This window comes from Danio rerio, chromosome 15, assembly GCF_049306965.1.
Source record: "Danio rerio strain Tuebingen ecotype United States chromosome 15, GRCz12tu, whole genome shotgun sequence".
In the NCBI taxonomy this organism is placed as follows: Eukaryota; Metazoa; Chordata; class Actinopteri; order Cypriniformes; family Danionidae; genus Danio; species Danio rerio.
The window spans coordinates 36,462,505-36,482,745 of NC_133190.1; the positions used below are offsets into that span (position 1 = coordinate 36,462,505).

A 20,241-nucleotide genomic window follows, 5' to 3' on the forward strand; every position below is an offset into this window, starting at 1 on the left:
CTGGTGACTGTGGAGGCCATTTGAGTACAGTGAACTCATTGTCATGTTCAAGAAACCAGTCTAAGATGATTTTTGCTTTATGACATGGTGCGTTATCCTGCTGAAAGTAGCCATTAAAAGATGGGTACACTGTGGTCATAAAGGGATGGACATGGTCAGCAACAAAACTCAGGTAGGCTGTGGCATTGACACAATGCTCAATTGGTACCAATAGGCCCAAAGTTTGCCAAGAATCAACAAGGCATTTGCATCCACAGAACTGCCGCTCACTGGATATTTTCTCTTTCTCAGGCATTCTCTGTAAAGCCTAGAGATGGTTGCGCGTGAAAATCCCAATAGATCAGCAGTTTCTGAAATTCTCAGACCAGCCCGTCTAGCACCAACAACCATGCCACATTCAAAGTCACTTAAATCATCTTTCTTCACTATTCTGATGCTCAGTTTGAACTGCAGCAGATCATCTTGACCATGTCTACATGCCTAAATGCATTGAGTTGCTGCCATGTGATTGGCTGATTAGAAATTTGCGTTAACGAGCAGTTAGACAGGGGTACCTAATAAAGTGGCCAGTGAATATATGTGTATGTGTGTATGTATGAATGTATATATATATACATTCAGTGGAAGTCAGTGAACAGTGGAAGAATTATTATATAATTTCAATAGAATACATTTGGGCTTGACTATATTTATATATATATTTATATATATATATATATATATATATATATATATATATATATATATATATATATATATATATATATATATATTTATTTAGCTTGTGTTTTTGTATGCTATATGTATATGGAAAACTATCGACAAATATTAATATTTTTTATATAGAATAGAATTGATATTGCTGTACAAACAAAAATAGAAAATCCATATTTTTATATATTTTTTCTTGTTCTCTCAGACTTTCAATAATGCTGCACTATTGTTTGAGGGTCTGTCTTGTGGAGTTTAGATTAAATGTGTTGGGTGGGCCATGAAGCCCTAGTTGAACCAGATTAGCATTTTAATCTTTAAATCTAAAAGTCCGCCTTTGCCTCACCCTCCTTCTACCACTCCTCCATCCAATATCACATTCTTGACTAATTATTAATTATTAGAATTACTGCCTTTGCCTCCCTGAAACTCGGAACAAACAAATCTGACAAGGCACTCAGTAATGTCAAGCAGCATGGAGGAAATCTCTGAATATTTCAGTGAAAAGCTTCAGCGACAGCGTTCAGACAGTGCAGCGAGCAGCAGCACACAGTCCACCAGCAGCCGACAACATGTGCGACAGCGTCTGGCGATGCTCTTGACCTGTGTGGATGATCTGGACACTGATCATAAGCTTCAAACGCAGGTGGCAAAAACCTTAGATGAGGCTTTTCTTGTCTGCAGGCAGATTGCGGGCCGACCTAAGAAAAACCCCTTCAGGTTTTTTAACTTTCACTTCTCTTGTTGCATCTGCAAGATCTAAACTGCAGGTTTTGTGGTGACTCTATTGTTTCAGAAACATATCAATGATCTCTGGGGGATGAGAGGTTTTGCACTTTAAATGTTAGCTTGAAGGTCTTATAAATGGTTGAACGGATTGCGCTGTGTAAGATGTTAAGCTGCTGTGTGATATGCTTGGAATTTCGTGAACAGATTAGTTTAGTTTAAATGGTGTTATTGTTAAAGGTCTCCTGAGGTGACGTGAAACTCAAAGCTTTATTTGATGATGTGTTATATAAGTTTAACTCAACAATAAAAGGCAGGACATATATTAAAAGGAGGCTCCTCCTCTTTTTGAAAATAGCCAATAGCATTTTGTTCATTTTGCCACAGTTTAGGATAGCAATGTTGAATCTGACTAACAGTATTTTCTACTTTAAAATACAACATTTAGTGTATAAATCAATAAGGTAAAAATACATTTTGTGGTCTATGTGAACATGATCTGTTCTTTTAATTAAAGCTAATTTAATCCAGTCAAGTAGATGTTTATTTTGGTAATCCTCAATCAAAGTCTGAGCATTTGCTTCTACATTTGGAGTGGTGGCGCTTCTGTGTTATTGTCAGTTTGACAGCAAAATATTCTTAACCACACCCCTCTTATCTTATTCGTTTGCTAAGAGGTAATAAGCAAAAAGAAAGCCCCGCCCCGCCCCCTACTCAATACTCTGTTTTACTTGGAAATACATCAACACACTCAAATAAAAAGACTTTAACACTTTCTTTCCAGTGGAAAAGATATTTGTGTTGGGGTGGGACTATTCAGACATTAGGGCTACATGATAATGAAAAAAATTGTGATATTTTGCTTTTCTGCGACATAATGTATTGCATTATGAAATCCATTTCACCAGACTGCTGTGATTTTGTATCATACAGGGTATCTGGTGGGTCTTAAAATGTCTAAAATTTAAAAAAAAAAATGTAGGCCTTAAAAAGTCCTTAAATGCCTTAGATCCACTGACATATTGTGTTGGAGGTCTATAATCATTTCAAGCAGGTCTTAATTTTCCTATGTCCATGTACAGCTATACCCAATTGGGCCAACACCCATACAATCACTAGCAATATATTTCACTAAAAGTTTTAGGAACTTATTTACTAAATTTATTTACTTATTAATATGGCTCAATCGTCTTCCTTAAAACAACATTACTTTTTTTTTTAACTTGGCCATTGAAAAAAATCTTTAGCGTTTAGCTTTGTGTTGGTGTGAAATTTAAGTTATTATGGTCTAAAAAAAAAGTCTTAAATTCGACTTGATAATAGCTATAGAAATCCTGATTATAGTGCTTCTGCATGAAATAGAATAAACTAGATACATACAAAAAAAGCATGCAAGAGAGAAAAACTAATTGTGCTTAATATTTTTTGGTAAGACTTCAATAGTCAAAGTCTTCAATATATAAATTAATTGCTATTAATCTCTGTTAAAGCTAAAAGTCTATAGTTTATGCACCAGCATGCCTTAAACTCACTTATATTAAAACTGTAACATAAAAAAATCCAAATTATTAACTTTAACTCCACAATGGCTAAACTATTTTAAAGTTACATGCAGTTCAAATTGTGGTGCTTGGTTACCTATAATCCCTACTTGATATTGCACATCCTGCGATCTGACTATTTCTGATGTGCCCATTGCAGTGTCAATGCTGAAACTATATATTGTTTAGCTATAGACCAAAGATTCCCAATCTAGGGTCGGCAGGCCAAAGTTGGCCCATGGTAACCTTTGATTTGGCCTGCCATTCCATCTGAGAAGAGAGGGAAAATGATGGGAAGCATAAGGCCAATGTCTTCAACAGAGCTCATTATATTTTAAATTTTAAAGTAACCTTTTTTTTATTTTTTATTGTTGTGATATGAAAAAGCAAATGAACATACATTTTCCAAATAAATGTTGTGCATGAATTGGATCTTAAAAAAACGGTAAGGATGCTTAATGAGCAAATCAAGTGTATTCAATGTGTTCAGCATTATAAATGGGATTGTTTGTTTTTATTGTATGAAGTGCGTTTTAAAATGTAAAAAAATATATATAATTAATTATAAGTTTTAAGTATTTAAGTAAATTTATTTTTAAATATAAATAAAAAAAATACTTATAACAGCTTGGTTTATTTAACTTTGGGCCACCATTCTCAATGAAGTTTGGTTTTTGGCCCTTCATAAGAAAAGGTTTGGGCACCCCTGCTATTGACACTAGAAGTCATTTGATCGGTCAGAAAATCTGACGTACAAAAAAAAAAAACTTATTAGTGGAAGCGGGAAACGGCAAGTGAAGGCTTATAACTTGTAAATGTGAATTTAGAAAAGTGTGTAAATAGATCAACTTAAGACTAACATGCCCAAAAAACTTTACTTATGTTTTCCGGGGGACTTAACCTGAGCCGTTATGTGAGGTTAGCATGGTTTACTTGGGGATTTTCTTCATAAATAGCTCTTGTGGAATTGAATGCGTCTTTCTTTCTTTCACCCACAGGCTGTATGTGGTCACATGGAATGTTGCCACAGCTGAGCCTCCGGATGATGTGAACGCTCTGCTTCAGCTCAACTCCCCAAAGAAACCTGACCTCTATGTGATTGGGTGAGTTTTATATTTTAAGATCTCTTGGATATGTTGTTAAGTAAATAATGATGGCTGTGTTTGAATGCTGCTCCTCTTCAGTCTGCAGGAGGTCAGGGCTGCGCCTCTGAAGTTTGTGTCAGATTTGGCCTTTGAGGACTCCTGGAGTCACCTCTTCATGGACACTCTCTCCCCGTTGCATTATATAAAGGTGCTTTTGGTCATAAAATAATCATGGTATTCACTATAAACCAGAGGATGATACTATTGACCTGATGGACTGACTCACTTTTCTTTTCTAATCTGTAAATTATTTATAAAGCAGTACTGATGGGTAGACATGTACAGTTGAAGTCAGAATTATTAGCGCCCCTGTTTATTTTTTCACCAATTTCTGTTTAACGGATAGCAGATTTTTTCAACACATTTCTAAACATAATAGTTTCAATAACTCATTTCTAATAACTGATTCATTTTATCTTTGCCATGATGACAGTAAATAATATTTTTTTTTAGATATTTTTTCAAGACACTTCTATACATCTTAAAGTGTCATTAAAGGCCTAACTAGGTTAATTAGGTTTACTAAGCAGGTTAGGGTAAATAGGCAAGTTATTTTAAAAACAATTGTTTGTTCTGTAGACTATCAGGAAAATATATAGCTTAAAGGGGCTAATAATTTTTTTTCCATAAAATGTTCTTTAAAAAAATTTAAATCTGCTTTTATTCTAGCCAAAATAAAACAAATAAGACTTTCTCCAGAAGAAAAAACATTATCATAAATACTGTAAAAAAAATCCTTGCTCTGTTAAACATCATTTGGAAAATATTTAAAAAAGAAAAAAAAATTAAAAGTGGGCTAACAATTCTGACTTCAACTGTATGTGAATTATTAATAAAAATGGTAATGATATTAGTATGAAAAACTGTACAAAAGCACGCACATCCCTCTTAACTGGGTGCTCAGCCAAAAAACGCAAAAGGGGCAAATTAAATAATCAAATGCGGCAACACCAAAGCTCCAAAAATACATATTTATTCAATTAAAAAAGCTTCGTGTCAGCTTTTTTAATTTAAATAAATTTGTATTTTTGGAGCTTGGGTGTTGCCGCCTTTGATAAATATTTAATTTATATTAATATGCACATTTTTTTTTTCAAATATATTTTATATCAAAATAAAGTGGTTTTAGTCGAAAAACATACCAGACATTTATACTGAGAAATAAGATAATATCCATCATTCATATAATTTGAATCTTGACCCTTACATGAAAAATTATAGTATGCACATTTTATAATTACATAGAATCTATATATTATATTAAATGTTCGCCAGTTTAATAAATATGCTTAATATTTAATATAAAATGTTATGATTTACGATTATATTTACATTTATGTATGGAATGGAATATTGGTTTTATTAGTTCATTATAAAAAATTTGTAAAATAAAATATGTTTATAATTTAACATTCATTTTATTTATTTAAATTATAACACATTTTTTATTGCAACTTTCTATTAAATTGGGATTCGATGAATATGTATATATACACGTGTAAATTATATTGTTAATGTACGTATTTAAATTATCAACTTCTACTACAAATATTTCATTGAATATATGGGTATATTTTCCATTTAGTTAGAATCAAATTTAACTATTATGAATTTTTTCTCATTGTTTTATTGTGGCCCATTTAGGTGTCCTCCATCCGGATGCAGGGTCTACTTTTGCTTTTCTTTTCCAAGCTGGAGCACGTCCCCTTCATCAGAGACATTCAGGTCACTTACACCCGTACAGGACTCTACGGCTACTGGGTAACATTATATTATATTATATTATTATACAGTATTTATGAGAGCCACTATTGACTTACCTGCTGAAAACTCAAATATTTGCCACAAATCTGCTCATTTTCTTGTTATTAAAGGGTAATAAAGGAGGAGTGACCATCCGTCTGTCCTTCTACGGGCACATGCTGTGTTTCCTGAACTGCCACCTGACGGCCCACATGAACTACGCCTCTCAGAGAGTCGATGAGTTTGAGCATATTCTGGACGCTCAGAACTTCAACACCAAAAATACGCCGCACGTTTTAGACCACAAGTCAGTTCATTATTATATGTTGTAAATAATTACCACATAAAAATGTATTGAACTGTGTATTGATTACGTTCTTTGGTCATTACATCCACATTATATCTCTTCTACATATGAATTCTCTCACCTCATTCTCAAGGGTGGTGTTCTGGTTCGGGGACTTGAATTTTCGTATTGAGGACCATGGTATGCTCTTCGTAAGGAACTGCATCACCAGCCAGCGTTTTAATCTGCTTTGGCCTAAAGATCAGGTATTGAATCTTTATTAGTGACATCAATTATCTATATTCATTGTACATTTACATTCCTCTTGTAGTGTTTTTTATTTTTTTAAAGGTCTGAGAGTAGCGTTATTTCTATTCTGTTTGTCTGTACATGTGGCAGAAATGACCACAAAGCTGGCTTTGATTAAGGGCATAACACACTGCTTTAGAGCGATGTTTCCCAATTCTGTTCCTGAAGGCACACCGTTTTCAACCTCTTCCTATTCAAACACACCTGATTCAAATCAGCAGAACAACCGAAGAGACACGAAAACCGGAAAAGATTAGTTCGGATAAGGGAGACATCCAAAATATGCACTGTTGGCATGCCTCCAGGAACAGGGTTGGAAAACAGCTCTTTAGAGGGAGTAGCAATGCCTATAAATGTAATAGAATGAAATTAAATAAATGTAATTATTTGCAGGTACAGAATTAACTCATTTTAAGGGGTAGTTCCTAGTAGATAGGCATAGATGCAAAATGGAAATTTTCTCTCTCAAGTGTTTCCAAACTTTTGAGTTTCTTTCTTGCTGTTTAACACACACACACACACACACACACACACACACACACACACACACACACACACACACACACGCACACACACAGAAGGATATTTTGAAGGATTTTGGACACTGGATTTAAGGGTTTCTGTCATTTCTCAGGATATCATGTTTTATATTTTTTATGCGTCTGTAAAAATAAACAATGGCTTCATTTAAATTTTGGGGTGAACTATCCCTTTAAGTGCAGTTTATTTCTAAACTAATTTCGAGAGGATCACATGCTTATGATTGATCACGGCTGGTCCTGCATCAGCTTCATATATCACACCAATCAGACAAATCCTAACTCACTATAAATGACCAGAGTTTTTCACTTTACTTATCTTCATCTTGAAGAATCCACCCTTCCACCCCTACTACTCCCCCTTTTCCAGATAGGGTGGCACGGTGGCACAGCGGTAAGCACTGTTGCCTCGCAGCAAGAATGGCACTGGTTCCAGTTATTACATGGCCAGTCTGCCTTTCTGGTTGGAGTCTGCATGTTCTCCCTATGCTTGTGTGGGTTTCCCCTGGGTTCCCTGGACCCACCAACCAAAGACATACAATATAAGTTAATTGACAAGTCCAAAAGTGGCATCATAGACAAACTCACAATTCCTAACTCATCAACAAGCGTGGGACTTCTCAAGACCTACCTGAGCTCAAACCCCCCTCTCGCTCTTCAAACAGGAGGGAGCCTCGGGTTCGAGGATATTCTGAGTGCAGGGCTCACTCCTGGAACAGCATGCCAAACACGCTTTATTATCATCTGGAATTTGCATAATAGAACAAAAGTAAACTAAAAAGTGAAAGCAAACTTCACCTATATTCACTATTGGGAAATAGTTTTTTAACAATAACAACATTTTTCAAAATATTTGTATATATTTGCATGTTTTGCAATAAACTTAAAACATCTACAAATACAAAATTACTATAGACATGAACGACAAACTTAAGTGACTTTGCTGTTTTTTTTTTTTTTTTTAAACTGTAGCTCTTTATTTTATTTTTTTTATTTTATTTTTTTTATTAGAATATGCAAAAATCATACAAATACAAGAAAAAAAATCAACAAATAACAAATACAAAGCAACGAAACAAAAACAAAACAAAAACAACAACAATATAGTCATGTACTGGTATGTGCTTGAGTGTGTGCGTGTGAGTGTGTGTATGCATGTAAAGGTAACTTGGTGGACAGGTCAGAGTACATACATAAGGGACAATAACAGTCAATAAATGAAGCAAGTGTCACAGATATAGATAAAACATATAGAAAGAAACCAGTCAGGGGTAGGGAGTTACAACAATGCTTATTAATGTATGATAGTAAAAATGAGAGTAAAAAAAAGAAAGAAAGGACAACAGTAATAAATGACAACAATAATAATACTTAACAATAAAGACTTTGCTGTTTTTAATTTGATTGTGTCGTTTTCATTCTTTGTAGGATTGTAATCTTTCCTTCACTAAAGTAATTTAGTTCATATTCTTTAACCTTTGTATTTTTGCCTGATCTTTATACTGTATACTTCATTTCTTAAGTATTTGTGATGTTATGATTCTCCTCACAACTTGTTAGTTTTGGTTCATGGCTTATAACGCCTTAGCAAAGACTTTGAAAGTCCCTTGTGTTTGTTCACTGATGTACTTAAAGATTGTTGACCCATCTGTTGATGTTTCTGTCTCACCAGCTCACCATGATGAAACAGAAGGAAGTTATTTTGCAGAAGTTTGAAGAGGGACCGCTGGACTTTCAGCCCACCTACAAATTTGACTTGAACTCAGACAACTATGACACAAGGTACATAACACAATGTGTTCACAATATATCCTGCAGTGTATCTTACTTTCATACAATCATTTATTTACCTAACACAAATGTAGCTTATCAGACTGTTAGATCTCACTTCTTCATAATGTCAGACTGAACAAAAATCAAGTGCCAAACACGGACACAAGCACGATCTGGAGTCTGGTGTCATCAATTGTTCATTCATTTCCACACTAATATGCTTTTGTTTAAAAACACAATTTTTTTTATTGTCTATTGTTTTTAGAAAACAAAAATGTATCTTTTTAAAAACACGGTTGAAAGTGGAGTGATTTGAAAATGCAGTTTTCATGTTGCAGTATGGACTGTGAAAACGGAGGCTTTAGAAAACAATGATGTATTTTAGTCATGTGACGCAGTCATGTGACCAATTTAGCTAACATTGTAGATGGCGTTGTGAAGCAGATGTTTTATATGCTGTCTGTTTTTACAGCTTTATTAAAGATTAATGCAAGTTTGTACATGCTCCATATTGCCTCTCTTCAAAAGACACGGAATTTTTACTAGGAGCTGTAGTTCAGAGGTGGAAGCAGTCGTGACATTTTGCCAAGTTTCAAAGAGAGGGAAAGTAAATAAATGTCAGGTGGATATGATGCAGATAAAACAGTCTGTGCGCAGTACATGAACGAAAGCATATAATATGGGTGACAGAAAAAATTGAAAATGATGTGTACATGGAACATTTTATATGAAAGTTACGTTTTTAAATTTATTCATTTAAGTTTTTAAATTATACAATTTCATTGGATGGAAAATGTCAATGATTGTGTGTAAGCATGATCAATAACTACTACAAATGTTATCCTATAATTATAGGAATCTTTTAGGATTTCCAACATTTGTCTCATACAACAAAATTGTGGCTAAAATCACACAGTGAGCCAGGCCAGTGCATATTGTTATTCTTTTGTAATCAATTATTTGTAATCCATGCAAATTAATCCACTGAAAAAAATCTTCAATCAAAGTTTGACCATTTGCTTCTGCATTTGGAGTGGCGGTCCTTCTCTGTTGACGTTTGTTTGACTGCTTCAGCCACAATATTCTTAACCACGCCCCTCTTATCATTAGTTTGCTACGACGGAATGATGCACAAAAAGAAAGCCCCGCCCCCTACTTAATATTCAATTTTAGTTTGAAGTACATCAACAAACTGAAATAAAAGTCTCAGCAACTTCTTGCTTACACAGTTCAAGGTCGTGTTTACATGTGAAATAAAGATGTGTTGTTAATGATCTGATCACATATAGATGAGGATAAATACTTTTGTAAATGAGGTGTAAAAGACTTTGAGCTTGTCCACTTTTGACCATTTTCAGAGAAAACACAGGCTTGCTATTATAGTGAAAAGCGAATGTGTTTAGATGCATTTACACATCCACAATCACATTCCATCTGCCATTTGACCAAACACGATTGATATGAGACATGTAGTAAAAAAGCGAACCAAAACAAGTTGTTCATACTTTTGCATTGCACCAAAACACAGATTACATTACATGGTTGCACTTGCACTGAGTGTTACTGTAAACCTGATACTTGAGCTTGAAGAAACTGGAATAGGTGGAAAGGCATTTTTCTTGCTTAATATAAGTCGAAGTACAATTCAGATATTAAAAAAACATGACTTATTTGCTACAAAACAATTACCCTTACCCTAAATATCTCCCAGCACCTCTTCCAGGGTTGTTTTTTTGTGTCAGATGTTCACACATGCTCTCTTTCTCTGCAGGGTTCAGACGACATGGTTTGGTTTTAAGTAAGCTTTACATTTCCCATGTGCCTCTTAACTTGAACCTCTCTACCCTGCTTCTCTAGCATTCTGCCAGAATTCCTTACAATTATCCCTAATGGTAGCATTTCCTTTAGAAAAACGTTTTTCTCTGCTGTGGAGCTCATCCACTATTTCAGCAGTTCTCAATCTCGGTCCCCGCTCTGCACATTTTGCATGTCTCCCATTTCACACACCTGATTTAGATAACCAGCTCGTTAGAAGAGAGAAGCAACTCTATGAAGCAACTGTGTTCCAATTTACATGCTCCCTACATAGTGTCCACTGCTCTCTACCCCCTAGCCCCTGCACATGGGAAATTGGCTGAACTTGAAGTTTACTGCATTTTAAAATATACTAAATCTTGTACATCAGACAAACCTTACTACAGAAGTGTAAAGGGATATTCATTAATCGTGATATTTGCATAATTAGCAAACAAGTCAATTCTCACACACTTCAAAGGGATAATTCACCTAAAAATGAAATTTACTCACTCTCATGTGGTTCCAAATCTTAACCAGTTTCTATTTCTGTTCAACACAAAAGAAGATATTTTAAAAAAATGTTAGAAACCGGCAACAATTGACTTCCATTGTTGGAAAAACAAATACTATGGAATTAAATGGTTGCCAGTTTCCAACATTTTTCAAAATATCTTCTTTTGTGTTCAACAAACAAATTAAACCACTTGAAAGTGAGTTTAATTTTTGGGCAAACCGTCAGAAAAAATGTCAAAAAAGGTTTGGAAAAGTGAAGAAGTGAAAAATTGATGACAGAATTTTCTTTGCATCTTTCAAACTGGAATCATGCCTAAATATTATATGATGTCCACTTTGCAGGGCACTTGCAGCCAAATTTAGCTTAACTCTGATATAATAAGAGAAGCATACAAAATGTGCAGAGTGCTTGGCTGCGAGAACTGGGATTGAGAATCGCTCCACTATATAATACAGAGCAGTGCATTGTGTGCCAAACATCACCCGTCTAACGCCCATTCATCTGCTGCTGATGTGAAGCATTAATAACTTCCATATAGATGCAGTCTGTGTAGTTGGTGGTGTGTGTTGCAAAGAGTTAATCTTGTCATCTACTGTATCTGTCTATGTTGTCGTTTAGTAGCTATTTTATTCTTTGCAACACACAGGGTCATAAAGCATGTGAACGACCTGATGCTCGCTTACTGAAAATGCTTTTGACCTGCTGGATGTATTTATAGTGCCCAAACGGAGATGCTACCTGTATGAATCACACCATTTACATTTAAGGAATCACGTCCTCTTATAAGCACCCTCTATCTGTTATTAGCAGTTTATGTTTTGCTGATTAAATAGATAGATAGATAGATAGATAGATAGATAGATAGATAGATAGATAGATAGATAGATAGATAGATAGATAGATAGATAGATAGATAGATAGATAGATACATAGATAGATACATAGATAGATATTCACAATATAGTGAATTTTCATAGTTTAAATATTTATTTATAACTATTTTTATATTAAATATAAATGTTTATTATTCCTCATTCAAAATATAAATAATATAATACAGTCTCACATTATATAAATGTATTTGTTTTCTCTTTTTTTTTCAGTTTATTTGCATGAAACCAGTGACATTGCAAGTTTTTTTTATAAATGGAAATTAATAAATACATTTTGTTGTTTTTATAAAATATGTTTGCTTTTAAATGTCATTACACCGTTTACAAATTCAATTGTTAATACAATTGTTACAAGCTATATTACTAATTGAATAGACTAATTATTATTAACTCTTACATCTTTACAATAAAGTTCCCTTTGTTAAATTTAGTTAATTTAATTAGTGTAAAAATAAAAACTAAAAAGTATTTCTATTTTCTCACATTTTGACCTCTTTAGTGTATTTGGTCCAGTGATTTTATGTGTGATTTGGACATGAACTTGACTTTTCCACTTCCAAAAAGCATGCCACAAAAATTCATTTTCATAAGCAGAATAATGCAACACAGGCTCATTGTGAATACGTAGCACTGTATACATTTTTGGAGAGCACAAATTATGTAGACAGAGGTACATATGGCTGTTTTTCGTCTTTAACATGAACGCTACGGAGCGGTATGGCACCGCAGACGGCTTTTGTTTCTTTTCGAGCTACCAGCTGTCGGCTTACCCACCGTGTGGACAGCTTTTCTGCTGTTACCAGCTACCAAGTAGCTGCCTACGTACGTAGGCAGACTTAAGACGCAGAGTAGAGTTGACTGCGACTTCGAGTCTGGCGAAGAACAGTTCCAGAAAGCAGGTAAAACAAAAACAAAAGGCAAAAAATTAAATAAACAAGTAAATAACAGGGTGAGAATGTGGTAAGATCTGAAAATGTGGTAAAAATCAGTTGACCGCAAGGGCTTTTCTTTTTCTGGATTGCTTTTAAAAACACTGTTGATTGGGTTTAGGGAAGGCGATGTGTGGGTTAATCGATGTTTTTGAAAACAGCAACTCCCTTAGGGAAGAAGGTGGGTAGTGGGATCAGTCTGTCAGTCAGTCGACCGTCTTTGGTGGATTTAAGAGTCGGGTCGGTCAGGCATTCTTTTGGTAGATTTACGTGAGAAGAGCAGGTATGAATGCCACTCACAAGGGAAATTTGAGATCTGAAAAAGCCTACACAGTGGCCTGTGGTGGGTTTGCGAAAACAAAAACTGCTAAAAAAAACATCCTGGGATATATTTTGTACTCTCCAGAAATGTATACAGGGGTACATATGCAGAATGAGCCTGTGTTGGAATAATGGCTGTAAAGGAGTTGCCACAGATCTTTAAACTAAGTAGAAAAAAATAAAGTGATTCAAATGAACAACCTTTGCTCTGTTATTTAATATTTTCAATCTTCTTTTGCCCTCTTTGTACTTGACTAGTGGTAAGAAACGCAAACCTGCGTGGTGTGACAGGATTCTCTGGAGAGTAAAGCCTAAAGCCTCATTGACAGAAAATACCAATGAAGAAGAGCCAGAAAAACAACAGGAGGAGGAACGTGAGGACGAGTTTCCCTTGAAAATGACCCAAGAGTATTACACAAGTAAAATGGAGTATGGCATTAGTGACCATAAGCCTGTCATCGGCATCTTCCGCTTGGAGGTGAAACCTCATTATAATTACCAAAAAACACACTTTTAAATGAAGTACTACAAGACTGACTGTTCATTTCTCTGTGTTCAGTTGAGAAAGATGTACGAGACACCACTGGTTCAGGTGTTTGCTGAAGGAGAGTGGAGCGCAGACTTTGACGCAGTTATAACTTACAGGCTTCTTCAGGCCTTCGCCTCCAGCGCCTGGGACTGGATTGGGTTATATAAGGTGAGAGAGCTAAAATGTGGTTTGTTGTGGTTTAGTAATTAAAAGTTCAAGTAATAAACCAAGAAATCTATCTGTATAATAGTCTATGGTCGAGCTAAAATACTGTATTTGTGGATACTTTTAGTGGATACTACTGATTACTTTTTCAGCAGCGCTGGCTTTTAAAGACTGTGTGAAATCAAAATTCACCATGTTTACTTTGCTAGCACACACTGTTACATTTTACGTGAACAGTTAATCCATGTGAATCAATTCACTGAATTAGTTTTTTGGTTATCTTCAATCAAAATCTGACCACTTGCTTCTCTGTTGACATCAGTTTGACAGCTTTAGTCACAATGGACCCTTTTCACATTTCTGGGTTTCTCAGTAGTGGATGACGCCATAGTTGGGTAAACTTTACTGAGCTCAGTAAATTGGAGAGTACAACTAGTAAATTTTTTCTTGAAAATGAAAAAATGAAAAAAAAAATAACGATAGTCTTATCAAGACTTTCAGAATAAGGAAAAAAATGTGTGAGACTGATAATTGCAACATTAAATTTACTGTCCTGTCAAGACACTGCATTAGTAATGCTTCGCATAAGCGGTAATTTAATGCAAAGGTACTATAATACATACATAATGACATATAAACATACATGCGTTTAAAAAAAATCTAAATATTAAAAACTTTCTAGGGTTTAAGATGCTGATGACTATTATGCACATCTTAACAATCTTGTGAAATGGGTCATATTTAAAACCACACCCCATTTAACCTGAGCTCCGCCCCTACTCAATAATCAGTTTCAGTTAAAAGTACATTTGTATCAGCTTGCATCCGAAATCACCTACTACTCGGGTAGGTACTACATTTGAATTTACTACACGACTGCTAGAAAAGTACTTTCTATATAGTATGAATGTGAGGATGAATTGAATTCTGACATACTTCCATTTGTCTTTATCATGTGACCTACCCAGTTGCGCGGCTTTACTCTTATTCATGAATTCTCTCACATTTTATCATGGGATAGCATACTGTCCATTGGATGCACACTTCAGAATCGTGCCCATAGTAGTAGATCATCCACGCACTTCTCGCCTACTGTTTTTTGAATATTATGAATTTTAATATACAACTCGGCTCGCATAGTGTTTTTAGCGTACTATTTAGTAGCAAAGTATGCAATTTCAGACACAGCCACTGAAATAAGTCTCAGCAACTGCAAAAACAATTCGTTTTTCCTATTCGTTTTTCCTTTAGAGATTTTAAAAGGTTTTTTATTAAAGTGTTATTGACCTTGTTCTGCAATGCAGTGCGCCCGTTTTTGCAATTGTTTCAGAACTCTGATTCAGTAACATTTAGTGGAAATGACTAGGCATAATAAACGGCTTGTTTTACAAACAAGTGTTTTTATGACTATACATAAAAAGAAGAAGAACATAATAAGAAAATCTTAGTTTGCAACATTAAGCAGCATAACAAGCTCTTTTTAACATGTAAAAACCAATGCTAGTGAATGAGACTGCAAGTGTCGAGCCAAAAAGATTCCAATGGCTGCCCCCGCTCATCTATAAAGAATAAGGCCAGTAAACCATAATCCAAACCAACCAGCCGAGATCAAATCGAAACATTGGGTGTTGTAATTCAAGCAAAAAAGTATATAGAAAACAAACAAAAATATGAAGGTACAATAATGTGTACATAATGGTTTAAGGGAAGTTTGTTTATAAACTTATTTCGAGAGGATCACGTGCTTATGATTTATCACGGCCGGTCTCGTATTAGCTAATCATTATCTTCCAATCATATGAGCCCTAAGCTACTATAAGAACCACAGTTTTCAGTCCACTTTATCTTCGTTTGGAAGAAACCCCCCTTCCTCCCCAAATCTCCTCCTTTACCATTGATCGGGTGGCACGGCGGCCCAGTGGTTAGCACTGAAAGCCCCACAGCAAGAACACTACCGGCCTAATTTCGCCTAGCCGGTGGGCGCTTCTATGAGGAGTTTGTATGTTCTCCCCGTGTTCCCGTGGGTTTTTCCCGGGTTCTCCGGTTTCCTCCCACCGTCTAAAGATATACATCATGCTGAAGAATCAAGCACTCTTTTAGCCCCCCTTCTCAAGTATTCCCTTAGCTATCGCAGCCGGGGAGTTCTGAGATCCACCGAGCTCAGGCTCCCCTCTAGCTCTGCGAATGGGGGGAAGCCCCGGGCTCGAGGATCCCTTGAGTTCGGGGCTCTCTCCCGGGAAAGCATGCCAAACAAGCTTTGATGGATCATCAGCTAAGTGTGAACTCTTAAAATGGGGGAAAAAATACAATCCTACAAAGCATTGCAGATGATACATTTGAATTAAAAATGACTGAGAAACATAAAACTAATCATTGAATGTGGATTATTGTATAAGTATAAAACGTATTTCAAGTTTATTGTAAAAATATTCTTATGTAATATGCATATGCAGCATTCACTTAATGCAGTGGGCTGAGCTAAAGATGTCTTTTGGCAGGCTTTGTTTGCTATTATTCTTTGATCGGTAGAGCATCTGTACAGCATAATTGAGTTACAGTAATTACTGTACTGTAATTGAGTTTTTCTGCATAAATTGCTATTAAAACACATTGTTATAAAAAGTATAATTAAAGGCACAGTATGTCATTTTAGCTGCTAGAGAGCTCATTCACAACAAACAAAAATGTAGTTTGATGTTGCTGTGAGTGTGGAATCATGGGAGTTGTGGTCTTAATTACATATTGTGCCTTCACAAGTTCAACAAAAGTGTATTCAATTGATTAACAACCACTGGCAGAACTCACAACAAGTCTGCTTTTAAAGTTTCATCATTTTCTGTAAAAAAAATATATATATATATTGTGAAAACGCAAATCTGAACCTGACTGCTGCTCTTGTGAAATGAGCTTTATCCAGGATTTTTGTAATACAGACCCGTTTGTCACCTCACAGGTTGGGTTTAAGAGTGTTTCCGACTACATCACGTATGCATGGGTAAAAGATGACCAGGTGTCTTTCAATGAGGAGCTCTTTCAGGTTTGCAAAATTTACTGTCTGTGTTTTTTAATATAATCAACAGAGTCGATTCATATATTGCATTGTCATTTTTACAGGTTTATATGAACAAAGATGAAATTCCAGTTCTTGGGGGCGAGTGTGTGCTGTGTTATTACAGCAGCAACCTGCAGTGTATTGTGGGTATTAGTCAACCTTTCAAGGTAAGCAACACGTCAGTTTTGCGTATTTATCAAACATCAAAATAATAAAAGTGTAATACAGCATTTGTGCATATAGAAATTGAATTATTTATTATTGTAATTTCTTGGAAGTAAACAATCATCATTCTCGTACTTAACTGTGAATTTAAAAATTGGAGTTCGATTTAAGATTTTTTTGCCACAAAGTGAGAGTAAAGCCCCAGTCAGATCACACGATTTTTATTGTCGGTTACGAAAGTCACTATGTCAGATTATGCATTTTTGTCTAGATAAAATCTTGACTTGTCGTAGGTTCCTTCACGATCAGTCATCCCGTGACGTCTACGAGCTTCATAAGCTATCAAAGTGTTGCTATAACAATATTTCCTATCTCAATTTTGATTTTTTTTTAATCTTATTTCAACCTCAGTAAACACTGATGCTTGCTGACAATTAGGCTACATTATTTAAGGTAATTTGTTATGACATTGATACGATCAAACGTATATTTCCTTTTTAATATTAAAATATTTTCATTTAAATCGAAATGTATATTTTCCAGCCATGGGTTGCTTATAAAACAAACATGGAGAAAATGAAAGCACATCAGCACAGAGGAAAAATCAGATGCTTAAAATAATGACATAATATAAAATTTGCAATTATATGACAGAGCTTTGTGATACAACAATTACAGTGGAGCATTAATTAAATCCTTATTTTCCACGGGGCAGAACACATCATCACTGCACAGTTGAGTAGCATAGTGAACAGGCACAAACAAAAGTTATAATTTGTATATTTTTCTTGGGAAAAAAAATGAATTGAAACAAATTTCGTTTGGTATAATTTGTATGTTAAATTGAATGTATTTTTTTTGTTGGTCAGTTATCTACTAGATAAACAAGAATAATGAATAACATCTGAGGTTAAGTGCTTCAAAACCAGTCCGCTATATGCTTCAGCACCAAAACACTGGATTGAAATAAAAATAAAATAGAACCTAGCCTAAATAAAATTAAAGTGAAATATTCAGTTTCAGAGAAGCCTATATTAAATGACAAAATCATACATTGCCTGAGTTCCAATTTAATTAGTTCAATTAGGTAATTTGAATAAGCAGGACATTTGAATGAGCAGGCTTTTACAACATATTAGGCACTGAACCTTTTCCCAGATTACCTTGGAGGAACAAACTCAGTTGGAAGGCTGAGAGAACTTAGAAACTTGCTGTGAGAATGTCTGCATATTTACGCCAGTCTGTCAAATAAAATTGCTTAAAACACCTTAATATTTTAGAGAAAGTAATTAAGGTTTGCAGAACCAATGACCCGTGGATTAACGGCAGCACCCACCAATATGACAGTGAATTGATGTGCTTAATTGCCCAGTGTCACCCACGTGACGGAATTCATCATGAAAAACGGAGAAAAAAACTAAACTTGCTAGAATTTCTGCGATGGTGTCGTGGGGCGTCACAGACGAAAACGACTTTATGACTCCCCACGACACCCTGAGTCAAGGAAATCATGACAAAATGGTTTGATCTGACCGGGGCTTAAAGAAGACATTTAATGATTTGTTACTATAAAACTATTTAAAATGACAACATTGCACAATATTAAAACATTTTCTGTATCTTTGATTCAAATAAATGCAGCCTTGGTGAGCATACAAGACTGGTTAGCATAAAAATCTTACTACCCCAGTTTTTTTTTTGTTTTGTTTTTTTTTGGTATGTTTTGATTGATATTTTGTCTACTTTATTGTAAAATGTAAAGAAAATATCTATATCACTCATAACTATCTTAACTATTCTATGATTTGGTTGATTCTCTAGTAACATCTAAATCAAATAAATGTTCACTTTAGGTGCAGGAATCCAGAGCGGCGATTGAAGAGGGTTTAGTGCCTGAAAATATCAATGGACTCAATCAAGCTCTAGCCAGTTAAGACCAAGTTCAGTGCACATTGTTTCATACACTGTGGAGTGATCAGGCTCTTATGTCAGATCAAACATACCTACGGAATCAAGGAAGCGTGGTTTTAATCCAGAATAGACTGATTTGTGATGCAGGGTGTAAAATGTACTTTTCCCCTTTTTTTTGTAACACAAATGTTAATAATCATAGCCAGTATATTTTAAATCGCAGGCAGTTTGTGGGTCCAGTCCCAATTAGATTGTGGTATTTAAAGCAAGTGCATTTACATTACTGTAATTATTAAAAAGGATGCAAGAACAGTTGGTATGATTTAAGAAACGCACACCAGTAATGTATTTAATTATGATATATTATTATTTTGTTATCTAATTTACACCACAGCCTTACGATTACCGCAATCTCTTAAGCATTTATTTTTTAAACAATTGTTTTATTACTGTGCTATACATTGTTACTTCTGATGTTGTCCTCGTTTTTTTCATTCCGTTAAACCTTAACATGGACTGTTACACTGTCAATTAAGGCTTCATTTGCACAATTTCATTGAGTACTTTTGGCACATCTTTACTTTATGTGGAGCTATTTATGTCTAAATCATACTAAAGTGGTGTTATTATATTATGCGCAACCCATTGAAATTGTTTGAAATTAACTGAAGGATGCCCTAAAATCATATATAGTTTGACCAAGTGTATTTTTTAGTCAGTAACATTCAATTTTACTTTCATGTTTATGCATAAACAGGCTAGGCCTATGAGGCTGTTTTTGTTGAACCAAATAAGTCATATTTTGGCTGAATGTGTTTTTGTTTTAAAGTTAGACTGATGAAAATGTATAAATGGAATATATTTGTATAAAATTATACTGTAAAAAAGGTAAAAGACTGTAACAAATCTAAATTTCTCTGCAAGGAAGATCCTTTTATTATTTTGTAAACAGCATACTGGTGATGTGAAAATGAATGTTATTTAAATAAAGAAAATCCAGTAATCTTGTTGTTTTAAATGAGTTAGTCTTCACAGCACACTTCAAATATGGCTAATAATAATGAAAATGAGGTGGTGAGTGCCTGTATTACGTCTGTTTGGTCATATTTTATATTTATTTTGATGTTATGTGTTTTGTCAGATGGTCATTTTTGGGAATATGCAGTTTTAAATGATTGTGAAAAGTTAACAA

At 34.8% G+C, this 20,241-nt stretch overlaps 2 protein-coding genes across 6 annotated transcripts in view; one reads left to right on the forward strand and one right to left on the reverse strand.

Moving 5' to 3' along the window:
* Positions 1–6,134, reverse strand: part of mmp13b (matrix metallopeptidase 13b) — a 25,407-nt gene extending 19,273 nt beyond the window's left edge. Inside the window, exon 1 of the mRNA XM_073923875.1 lies at positions 5,944–6,134. The gene's annotated coding sequence lies outside the window, so the exon portion shown is untranslated. The remainder of the gene's footprint in view (positions 1–5,943) is intronic.
* inpp5ka (inositol polyphosphate-5-phosphatase Ka) overlaps positions 1–20,052 on the forward strand; it is a 21,432-nt gene extending 1,380 nt beyond the window's left edge. The window contains exons 1-13 of one of the 5 annotated variants that reach the window (XM_009291784.5): positions 927–1,431; positions 3,977–4,081; positions 4,163–4,271; positions 5,768–5,884; positions 5,998–6,173; positions 6,307–6,418; positions 8,673–8,782; positions 10,545–10,571; positions 13,486–13,705; positions 13,787–13,924; positions 16,875–16,958; positions 17,036–17,140; positions 18,992–20,052. In XM_009291784.5, the coding sequence (XP_009290059.1) occupies positions 1,175–1,431; positions 3,977–4,081; positions 4,163–4,271; positions 5,768–5,884; positions 5,998–6,173; positions 6,307–6,418; positions 8,673–8,782; positions 10,545–10,571; positions 13,486–13,705; positions 13,787–13,924; positions 16,875–16,958; positions 17,036–17,140; positions 18,992–19,072 (1,641 nt within the window). In that variant the 5' untranslated portion in view covers positions 927–1,174 and the 3' untranslated portion in view covers positions 19,073–20,052. 5 annotated transcript variants of the gene reach the window in all.
* Positions 20,053–20,241: the final 189 nt, after the last annotated feature.